Source organism: Scardinius erythrophthalmus (genome assembly GCF_964197995.2).
Source record: "Scardinius erythrophthalmus genome assembly, chromosome: 16".
NCBI lineage: Eukaryota > Metazoa > Chordata > Actinopteri > Cypriniformes > Leuciscidae > Scardinius > Scardinius erythrophthalmus.
In genome coordinates, this window is record NC_138236.1 from 23,975,447 (window position 1) to 23,987,873 (window position 12,427).

General features: G+C 35.8%; 1 protein-coding gene across 3 annotated transcripts in view; it reads right to left on the reverse strand.

The window, feature by feature from the left end:
* Positions 1-12,427, reverse strand: part of fhod3b (formin homology 2 domain containing 3b) — a 185,197-nt gene that overhangs the window by 21,507 nt on the left and 151,263 nt on the right. For all 3 annotated transcript variants that reach the window (XM_081389773.1, XM_081389772.1, XM_081389774.1), the window contains 6 exons: positions 10,639-10,743; positions 9,891-10,025; positions 9,301-9,351; positions 6,485-6,675; positions 2,365-2,844; positions 613-1,523 (listed from right to left, as the gene is read on the reverse strand). In XM_081389773.1, the coding sequence (XP_081245899.1) occupies positions 613-1,523; positions 2,365-2,844; positions 6,485-6,675; positions 9,301-9,351; positions 9,891-10,025; positions 10,639-10,743 (1,873 nt within the window). The remainder of the gene's footprint in view (positions 1-612; positions 1,524-2,364; positions 2,845-6,484; positions 6,676-9,300; positions 9,352-9,890; positions 10,026-10,638; positions 10,744-12,427) is intronic.

Consider the following 12,427-nt stretch of genomic DNA (forward strand, 5'->3'; position numbering starts at 1 on the left):
GATCGCCTGAAGTGCTGTTGTGCTATATATCGGAGCGCTGCCCACAAGGCCAATCCACATTGCTACACTGAATGGACTGTATTACAAGCACAGAACTTGTAAATAACTAGTAAAATTATGTGCAAAACCTGCAATCCCGCACCGAAATTCATATTATGGAAATTTAATATATAACCACTGACAGTTGTATGAGGCAAAGCAAGTTTGAAACATCAACCATAACCAGATAAACTGGAATTAAGTACAGATTTGCTTGTAAACTAACTAGTAGTTACTAAGATCCTAGTGTGAACTAGTGTCCTAGTGTCTCGTTTTAGGTAAGACCATCTGAATGGCTGCAGCACCCTTACCCTGGTCTATAGAGGTAACTGGTTCCACATTCAGATAAAGTTTTTTTAGATTTAAGAGATTATTTAACCGATTTTATCATCCCCAAGTGAAGACCATAAGCACTACTAATTGTAATCACACTGATGAGGAAATATATAATTGTAATCACACTGATGAGGTTATAAGTAAACCAATAATCTTGAAGATTTAAGCAAAAAAACAAAACAAAAACAACCTGATGATTAATATTTGGAAGAGACATTGAAAAGTGGGTCATTTTACCTTTGTAACTGGCAGCTCCTTGGATTTCGTCTCAAAGAGGTTTTCCAACTTGGCCGTGTCCAGTTTGACCGGATCCAGTTTGGACCACAGTGACTCCCTGCATCTCTTGTGGTTGTTGTACTGCCAGTCTATAGGTCTCACCTCATTCCAAAACAGCCGAATGGTCTTCTTCTTTTTCTGGAAGAGCGGTGGTTCTCCTCGACTAAGCTGAGGAGATCCAAGATGTGGGGGAGGTATAGAAGCCAAAAAGGGTGGTGGAGGGGGCATCATCATGCCAGAGATAGGGGGAGGTGGGGGGCATCCAAATAAAGGTGGTGGAGGTGGAAGGCAGGGAGGAGGAGGAGGTGGCGTGAGGTCACTCGTCCCGATCACGTTACTCACATCCAAAATGTCCACATCATCCTCCTCTCCCAAGTCTGTGAAGTCCAGCTCTTTGATTCGAAGCTCACGTGGCATGGCCATCAGCTGGTCCCATATGTGGTCTGACTCCTTTTTGGGAGGTGTTGGTGAAGGAGCCGGTAGAGGCTTTTCCTGTGCTTGCTGCTTTTCTTTTCCAGAATGCTCCACCTCATGAGGCAATACCAGTCCTTTCACCAAATCTCCAAATTTCTCAGCCACAGCCCTCACGTTACCCTGGTTATCGAGATGCTCCACTTCCAGTTTCTTCATGTTATCCTCGCATGCCTGCCGACGCGCCTCCAGAGTGGAAATGCGACTAGCAAGGCTAGTCACAGAGGAGTCCTGATCTGAACACCCTTTCTCATTCTCATTCTCATTCTCCTTTTCTTTCTCATTTTCCTCTCCCTTTTTGCTTTGGGCATAAAGCATGTCCAGCATGAAGCGTTTGCTGTTAAGCACATTGTTGCACTGATCGTTGACGTCCGCTGTATTCATACAGTCTGCCCACTGGCCTAAGAGTCAAATTGAGAGCTAGTTTTACCAATATGTACGATTTTCAGAATGCATCTCTACAAAACATGCCTATTTTTATGTTGTAGTCTGGCACTGAGAAGGGGCAAACAGAAATGCTTGAATGAGTTTTCCCAGCTGAAAAAAAGTGCTCACTTTGAAAGATTTGCAGCCAGGGTCCACAGTTTATTTTATTTTGTTTTATTTTGTTCTTTATGTTATTCTTTTACTTTATCTGCCAATGGTGGGAAAATTGGGAAATATAAGCCATAAATATTTCTTGCTGACCATGAAACTGCTGTTTACAAAAATGTCAAATTAATTAATTTTATATTTATTTGATTTTATATGTTATTTTATCAGCAAATGACAAGTAGGAAAATAACCTTGAACTGGGAACAACATCTACCATAAGTATGTTTTGCTGACAATGAAACTAGCAATATTATTATTATTTAAAAAAAAAATCATGAAATACTTTATTTTATTTTCATTTTATATAATTTGGTGCTTGGCAATCCAATGAGAATAAAATGCCAGTTGGCTGGTAACTTAACTATGAACTGCAACATAATTCATCTTTTAAATCAAATTCTAGTAACTGTCTGATTATCGCTGACGCAAGTAATAAATGCTTCAAATAAAAGACATGCAAAGAGTCTACTAAAGAAAATATCTTCCAACTTTTACAAAAAATGTTACCATCAGAGGTTTATCAGGGATACCTATACTGTTAAATATAGTTTCATGGTAGTAAAGAAATAATGTTCATTTTGGACCCTGTGGCGAATGTTAGACCCTCTGTGTTGCCCAGTTTTTGATTTGTGTGTGTGTTGTTCTCACCTGCGTCACTGTCGCTGACGTGTTTCTCCTCTCGTTCTTCTCTCTCCAGAGTGCTGCTGGCTGAGGAGATGCTGGAGGCAGAGCAGTTATCTTTCTCATTCAGCTCCTCATTCTGCCTCTCCTTCTCACTCAGGACGATGTTTGATACATCTCTGTCTAACATCTGCTCTCTCTCACACTCCTCTGTACCCAGTCCATTAGTTTCTTCCTCAAAGTGTCCTTCTGGTTCTTCTTTCTTTTCAAATTCCATTCCACTCACCACCATTTCCTCACACACTTCTGCCTCAGCATCCTCTGCTTTCTCCTCTGTCTCAGAGTTTGTTTGAGACAGAGAGAGGGTGATGTCTGATGGATCCACGGGGCTTTGTTCCTCCTCTGGTTTGGAAGGCGACACCGGCACAGACACTGAGGCAGAGAGAGGCTCACAGGAAGGCTGCACAACTGCTGGCTGCACAGGATGGCTTGTCTTGGACTCAGTTCCTGAGAAAAAAAAAAAGATTGGCTTAGCACCTATTCCAGATAAGAGGCCCGACTTTGACGGAACTAATGATGGAACAAAATAAACTTCTGATGATGAATCTTCCATGCAATGAAAACACTAAACTGTCATGAATGAATGAGGCATTTATATAGCGCTGTCATATGTACTACTGTACACCCAAAGCGTAATGATACGTCATGATACCAAAGGCCTAACAAATGATAATAACAATTTCCTGATTTAAAGAACTTCTTGGTATGCAAATGGAGTGGCATTAGTGGGAGGAACGTTCTGATTGGAGAGCATATGATTGGACAAAAAAACGGTATAGTGCAGGATGAGTCATCAATATTTTTGGTGAGGAAGAATATTATATATACATAGTAGTGTATGTATATATATACAGTGCTATGCATAAGTTTAGACACCCATGCTAAAGTTGACTAAAAAGAGGAATAAAAAAATCATATTTTGGAAATTGAACTTAATGCCTTAATTTAAAAAATTAGGAAAAATCCAACCTTTAAGGACACCAATTTTCTTTGTGAATGAATAATGTATCGTAAATAAATAAATGTTCTTCCTTAAAATACATGGTGCATAAGTGAGTACACCCCTATGTTAAATTCCCATAGAGGCAGGCAGATTTTTATTTATAAGTATTTTTTTATTTTATTTTTTAGGATACTGTGCATCCTGATAAAGTTCCCTTGGCCTTTGGAATTAAAATAGCCCCACATCATCACATAGCCTTCACCATACCTAGAAATTGGCAAATTGGTGTCTTTAAAGGTTGGATTTTTCCTAATTTTTTAAATTCAGGCATTAAGTTCAATTTCCAAAATATGATTTTTTATTCCTCTTTTTAGTCAACTTTAGCATGGGTGTATTCACTTATGCATAGCACTGTATATATATATATATATATATATATATATATATATACACACACACACTACAATGCTTGAATCTGATTGGTTGACAAACGTTCTAAGGTGTGCAATGATTTTCAGGGAAACGCACGGCTAAAGTAGTCCCAGGTAGGTCTTGACTGCTTTACAGATCCATATCAAAATTAACAGCAACCATTTGTTATTCATATAAAACAATCCATAAACACGAAGTTAATAATGAGTATAATAAAATTTAGACACAATATTGGTAGTTACTTGGTCTATTTTTAAGTCTCTAGTGTTTTGAATCACTATTTTTGATTTATTTATTTTTGACAACCAAAAACTGGTTAAGTGTATGATTCAGCATTCTGCATTTCTGTCTTGTTTTAGAGTAAAAATACCAACATTCTTTAAAAGTAATTCCCAGCAACCCCCCACCCCCACCCCCTGCTTCTCAGGTAAATTTTTATTGTTTTAAAGATGTTTAGATCTTTTTTACTGGAAATCAAGACAAAAAATTCGGACAAAAACTTTGCATGAGTACAATGCACGCACCCCTCATCCCTTTCAGTCTGTGTTACGGTAACCCACATAACATTACAGCATTTACTCCTCCACATTTGGAAAAGCAAATAAATACAGGAAATGTGATCCTGCAGGAGCATGGGGAATAACAAAACAAAATTCCTCACAACGTTCCCATCAAAGGTTTTGTTTGCATACACATGCAAAATATGAAAGCTGAATGACAGAGCTGTTAACTCTAAATGTCATTAAGGAAATACTGTATATTATGAATATCATATAATACAATGTATTACACTTTAATTATGGAAATATACTAGTGATTTGGTGATTACTGTTGAAATCTCCAAAAATATGTTGCAAAAAAATCTTATTCTCAAATATTTTAGTCTTATTTTCCCAGTTCATCTACCCTGTCCTTTCTTGTTTTGAAGGAAGGAACCAGAGTCTCAAAATGGGAGGAGCTCAGACCTCTGAAACCACAGTCTGATCCACACTGCTATCCTTTTACACAGGGCTGGTCATGCTTTTACTCACTGACCAGTGTGTGACCAATGCTCTGGCCTTCAAAAACCACATGAATGTCATGCAACAAGAGTCTCACTGAAAGGACAACCTCAAGCCACCCCACTCAATTATCATGTCACGGCTGATGGATGTCTTACTTTCTTTCTGCTTTTGTAATATAATTAAATATCACCCTGTTATTCCAGTTTTTATTCTGTCAAACCGCCACATTGTTACAGATATTTTTTGTTGCTTCTCCTCGAGAAATCTACGGTTAAGGCAGGTCCTGCATGGTTTAAACTAACCTATTGGTTACAAACACGTCTTTAAAGTCGTCATGAAATCATGACCCTATTTACTTTGTTAGCGCATATTACTAGTCTTGTGGTGAACAATTAATCTGTGCAAGTTAATACACAGAAAAAAATTTGTTTGCCGTGGTAATCTTTAATCAAAATCTGAAAAATTAGTTGCGGTCTGGAACGGCATTCCTTCTCTGATGATGTCAGTTTGACGGCTTGGTTTGAAAACGCTTAACCACTCCCTTCAAACCGTTAGTCTGCTATGAGCGAGAGATGGAGAGGAGGAGCGTTAAAGTAAAACCCTGCCCTCTAATCAATATTCCGTTTCACTTGGAAATACGTCACAACACTGGAGAAAAGTCGTTTGCAACTTCCGGTTCACGGGGGCTTTAACCACTAGGTTACACCATTCCAAATATTCATGGCAAATAACTACATTTACATTTCTATTTCATATTTTTATTAAACACATTTTAATTTGCAACCATATTGCATGTATTTTATTAAATTATAGTAGACATTTTGGTCACACTTTAGTTTAGGATCCAATTCTCATTATAAGTAACTATTAACTACGACTTTTGCCTCAAACTCCTAATTCCAGCTTATTAATAGTTAGTAAGGTAGTTGTGAAATTTAGGTATTGGGTAGGATTATGGGATATAAAATATGGGCATGCAGAATAAGGCATGCATATATGCTTTATAAGAACTAAACCGCCAATATCCTAGTAATATGCATGATAATAAGCAACTAGTTAATAGTGAGATTTGGACCCTAAACTAAAGTGTTTTGGTGGTCCATACAGTGAAAGGCAATGTTGTTTTGGAAAACAGGTTTGGAACAACATGAGAGTGACTAAATCATGACAGAATTTTCCTTTTTGGGTGAAGTATTACTTTAGAAGTATGAAAAGGACTTACATTGTTCCCTTTTCATAGTTCAAACTGCATACTTACTGGATTCCTTTATTACTAAGACCTGACATTGAGATGAATGGGAATGCTTATAGAAAAACTAAAATTAAGATTAAAATGTGATGATAAATTTCAACTGAATTTGTCTCAAGCAAATCGGAAACTCCATAGTGAGACTGAGTGATTGACCAGGCTCCAGTCGTTCAGCCCATTCATACCAACTCCAGCCTCTCTGTTTCAGATGTGGCTGCAAATTAAAGACTGACTGACCACTGACCCAATTTCAGAAATTTTGGTTAATATTTGAGGTCAATAAACCTCAAATAAATGTAATTTTTCCCAATGGCTGACTGCCCCAGTGGCTTTACATTGTTTTCATTACAAAACATTTGTGTGGTAACGGCTCGATTCCACACTTTGGAGGAAAAACTAGGACCAGAGTTTTTTCCAGAAATGGAACACTGTTTTACTGTACACATGGAGGAATCTCACCTTGTGCTGGATGTTGGATGGAGCATCTATCCTCCTGAGCCTCTACAGTCAAAGGGGTAGCAGAACGAGACAATGAGCTGCTGGAGGATCGTGAACTCAGGCTGAGAGTGATTTCGGTTCGCCCCCGTGTTGTCGACCTCGGACGTTCCCTTTCATTTTCCTCTGCTGCAAGCCGCTCTATTTGCTTATATCTGCACACAGCATATAAAACACAATGAAAGTTACTAAAAACCATTCTGCATCAGGGTCAAAAACACAATGTAATTTTTTTTATTTGAAAAGCAAATTTTTTTTTTTTTTTCATAAATGATGAAATGAAGATTTAATCTATAAATTTGAATTTATTTTGATATTTTTTTAGGGCATAAATGTCAGGGTGATACAACTTTCCTTATATCTATTATTTTTTTACAAAAGTAGTTTAACAAAACAGCTTTACTGCTAAATTATGTTGCAACCAACATTCAGTAAAAAAACAAGACAAATCAGGAAATTATATCATGGATAAATGAATCCTTTTACAGTGAATATATATTTCTAAAAACTTTTTTTGAAAATAGTGATTAAGATGCATGCACTTGTAATTGTATGTATGTAATTCAAAGATTACATTTCTAATAACATGGCATGCATGTTTTAAACTAGATTTTTGATGGATTTTTCCTTTTCTTTATCATGAACCCTCTTATTTGTCATTGACAGATCAATCTCCTGTTGCAGTAACAGGGAACCATCTTAACTCTTTGTTAAGATGTGAGGGTGATGTGGCATTGTGGTTAAAGATATTGGTTTGTAGCAGAAATGTTGTTCAAACCCTGTTAGTGGCAACTGAACTGTGTCTGTCATATTTGCTCAAGGGGAAATTGCTTTTAATAAAAGTCACAATGTTGGCTATTCTGAGGGGTGAAAGTCTGAAACAGCATGTGGACTGATAAATAATTGTCTTAAAGGTACAATATGTAAGATTTTTGTAAAAAAATATTTAGCCATTACTTGAAAATACTGTAGGTTTGTTCAAATGTACTTTTAGTACGATTGTTTTAGAAGTGTAAAACTGTACAGCATTAACCCACCAAATCATTCGACAAATAGTCACATATCAGGTAACAGGCTAATATAGCATTATATTTCACATTCCTTGCAGCTAATTCATTACGATGACAGGTCGTGTCACAATCGTGTGATCAAGCGTATAGGTAATACAAAAACTAATTTATTAGCTGATATATCATTTATATGATTCGTGAATTTCATACATCTCTGGATGGTGAAAACGACATCTCCCATCGTTCCACTCTCCTTCATAGCGTCATCAAGCTTCGCCTTTATTATTGTTTTGAAAATGCGACCTCCTGCAGCGAAAAGACTACATATTGTACCTTTAAACAAATGTCATAGCCTCCAGCATGCAAGAGGATACAGATTCTCACTTTGTGCATAAATAAACTTTTCAAGATTTTCGAGATTTCCAAACTCACCAAATCCTCCCACTATGCTGCCTATAACTCTCCCTTAACAGGTGTCAACACAGATGCTGTCTGCTCCCCTCCTGTCTTATCAACCCAAAAAGTATGCACCAGCACTAATATACAATATTACCAAAAACAAGAACCAGATGTTTCATAACTATATAACATTTCCTTTCTATCACCTGAATCCTTTAATTCCATCACATAGTTACACAATATTGTAAGGTTCACAAAAAAAGGTTTGAAAAGACCTTGACTTTCGATAAGATCTAAAATAAATGCAAAGACATTGAGTCATTCCACTTGCCAGGATGAATGTTTTTAACATTTACTGTAAATGGAAAAAGCCCATGTCTAAAGTCAATTACACACCTTGTGCTGCCGTCTTTAAAGGTCTTAATCTACAGCAGCCGTTCAGGGGCCCTGACGCCATATTTCACCTGCAGCGCGTGCCGACTCGCTTCCCATCTGCTGCTCGTTCTAATAAATGTGTTCAAGGTGTATTACTATCTTTGCGCTGATAATTGATATTAAATAGGGCTCAAGGCTTTATGATAAACTTGCATTGGACTGCAGTAATTTATCCAATATGATTGGAATGTTCATCTTTGATAAGACACTGATATAATTCATTACAAAGAAGGCAGAAGGATTTTTGGCATGAAGATTTTCTGAACTTTATTACAGTGTCAGAGATATAAGGAATGTTTTACACTAGCAACAAGACACTGCAACAACATCACAATACTAATGTATATTATTATCATGAATCTTCTAAATTATTTTTGTATGGACTTTTTTAGCTACATTTTATTTTTTTCCATTTTATTGCATAACTGGAGACTGTTATTTTATGATATGATGTTATGATATTGTATTGTTCTACATTATTATTAGGTACAAATGTATATTTTTATTCAGCAAGGAAGCATTGATCAAATGTTATTTTCTATTTCTATTCTAAAATCCTAAAAAAAAAATGTTAAATGAACTGAAATGTTTATTGAGCACCAAATCAGCATATTAGAATTTTTTCTAAAGGATCATGTGACTGAAGTCTGGAGTAATGATGCTGAAAATTCCGCTTTGCCATCACAGTAATAAATGACATTTTAAAATATATTAAAACAAAAAACATTATTATAATTTTTTTAATCATTACAAATTTTATCTTTAAAATGTATTTTTAAAATTATTATATTCTACTAATTATATTATATTATATTATATTATATTATATTATATTATATTATATTATATTATATTATATTATATTATATTATATTATATTATATTATATTATATTATATTATATTATATATAAGTAAAAGTCAGTCTGGAATGTACCTTTCTTCTCGTGCTTGTTTGACCTCTTCTCTCTTGTCCACATAATCCCGACTGCAATGAAGACAATAAACATGAGAAAACACGAACATGAATCGGAAAATAATGCCTTTTATATATCTACCAAAGACATTTGGAGTTCCTGGGGTTAAATGATGTTTAATGTTAATTAAACAATAACAATTCAAGTTGGTGTTTTTGTTATTACACAACAGTAGAGGTTGACTACAGGACTTAAAGACTTTATATGATAGAATTGAAAAAAATACAGAAAGCATTTGTCTTCCTGCAGTCCACTGTGATTATTCATTGTCGGTTCTAAATGCTGTTTTCTTTTGAATGACCATAATAAGAGGCAATAACTTGTCCAATCAGGAAAACTCCCAGATCGCCGATAAAAAATTGGATGGAGGCCTCAGCTGTTTCTCTAAAATGTTGGATAAAATGTTTCTCATGGTCATCTCCAACATGAGAGATTCGGAAACGAATCAGACATTGAAAACGCTGATATATTTGTCATATTAATGAAATAATGTAGCCCTGGGTGCATACAATAATGGCATCATAATGAAGTGCTAAGAAAGGCCACAAACTTGAAACGGCTTCTCTCCTCTCTTTCAATCCGCTGAAGTCTTTCCTCTCTCTCCAGGCGCCTCCGCTCACGTTCTGCATTCAGAGAGTCCTGGTGCTGCCTGTAGGAAGAGGTTAACAAACCACCCAGAGTCGACCTGGAGGACCAGAGAAATTAAAGAGGGTCAATATTACAGAACAACAACACTTGAATTAATCAGTATTCAAAATTGCATTCTGGGGGGTAAAAATAGAGTTCCCATGTTCGCTTCTACCCGTAGACTAAAAAACAACCTGAGGCAACAGTGTAAAAGTAGCTTAATCTACAGACTATCTAACTGCATAACGTAAATTAATGACACAATTTCACATGCATTTGAATTAATCGTGTGTTAAGGCACACCTTAAGAAAACTCCCATAGAATGATTGCAGAAGGAAAACTATATATGTTTGTATTGCACATTGATGGAGCAACAGATTTTGTGTAAAAACAAAAACAAATCATAAAAGTGGTTCATTTTGTTTAAGAATCTTATAAATGTATGTTTTTTTTAAACATGATTGTTTCATTATAAATATGGTGATTATCTCTAAGGTGGACACCCAACTTAATATATGATATTTACCATCTGAATCTAATATATATATATATATATATATATATATATATATATATATATATATATATATATATATATATATAAAATCATAACCATTTCAGCCTTGAATGCACTTGCACACATGTACTTCAAAGAAGAGCAGTGGCTCACCTGTCCGGTCCTGGACCCCCAGACGGTCCGAAACGGTTGTAGGGTGTGGAGGGGGCACTGGACACCCCAGATGACCTGCCAGGATATGTCCCTGCGTAGCCATTGCTAAAGAAGGAGGAAGAAGAATTTAGTCTGTTCATAGTTTAGCCACAAATTATTCAGCCACAAAAACAACTTTAATTATAGATTTTACATAATTTTTATAATTGTATTTATTTATTTTTAAATACAAAATATACAAAAATAAAAAATTGGGGTCAGAAAGATTTTTTTTTCTTAAAGAAAGAAATGAATACTGTATTCAGCAATGAATCAAAGTGTAAAACTGACAGTAAAGACATTTATAACATTACAAGTTAATGTTATAAATGTACATTGTTTCCATTAAAAGACTTAAGCAGCACAACCATTTTAAACATTAAGAAAAGTTTATTGAGCACCAAATCAAGTGACACTAAAGACTTGTCTAATAATGCTGTTTAACTTTTTTTCTCCCTTTTTAATCAAATAAATGCAGCCTTAGTGAGCATAAGAGACTTCTAAAAATATTACTGATTATACAGTGTATATTATAACAAAATTGATATGTGGGAATTTGTTGTCCTGAAGTTTACCTCTTAACAGCATAAAGCTTAAGTCTCGATTTATCCAAGAGAACTAATGACCATATTTTCCATTCACTTCATTTATCATACATATCATCAGCAAGTACACACAGACAAGGGGGGTGAAGCTCTGATTCCAAATGATGTCATGTATTTCCTCCATCAGGACCACAACACTACAGATGTCCTGAGTGAAGAGGCCGATATGAAGCCTCATAGACTCCCCAAAAAGCCAAGGACACACACACACACGCTTCTAAATCCAGACTTTACATGAGTAGGTGACAAAATAAAAACTTCTTCCCAAACAAAGCAGCTTGCCAGTTCAGATCGCTGGCTGGAGATGTATGCGATATGACCTTGTATTAGGAGATATGATTAAAGACGTGGGGGATCATTTCTCTGCACAATCCCATCTTCATTAAAAGAGGTCAGTGACATGCTGTCATTCGCTCCTTACACTAGCCTCTATGTTTGAGTCTGCTGTGATTCATTACACACATTATCGGAGTAAGAACTGAGAGCCGGGAATGAATCCTGGCTTAATACCAATGGGAAAAATAGACACTGTTCTAAATTTCAAAGTGTTCCAGCACCTGACAGCATAAAAAGTCAAACATACTTTAAAGTGAATCGTTTTAGCCTGGCCAAATAAAATCCTGTTCTGTAGAATTTGAACCACAGCAAGTAAAAACGTATTACTAGAAAATGGCACCATTATCCACTGTAGTTGTCTGGGTTGATGTGATATATAATATCTTTGTGATGGAAATAAAAAATTAAATTAAATTAAATTAAATGTATATATTTTATATTTTGGTGTAGTCTTCATTTCAGAATATTGGACTTCATTCTTGTAATTGTTTAAAACTTTTAAAATATATCAATATTAAAAACTAGACATCAAAGGACTTTTCACACTGCGCTTAACCCCGGGTTATCGCCATTCTAAACAATGCTTTTTACCGCTTAAAGCAGGGGTGTCAAACTCAGCTCCTGGAGGGCTACAGTCCTAGAGTTTCCAACCCTGCTCCAACACACCTAGACTGCATCGGAAATCTTAAAAATGATGCCTTCGGAAGCTGCATTGCAAGGTAGGAAGGCATCAAGGCATGTCCGAATCTAATGTTAGCTTCACTTCCTGTTTCCTGAGATAACTTCATCTGATCGATTTTTGAAGGCAG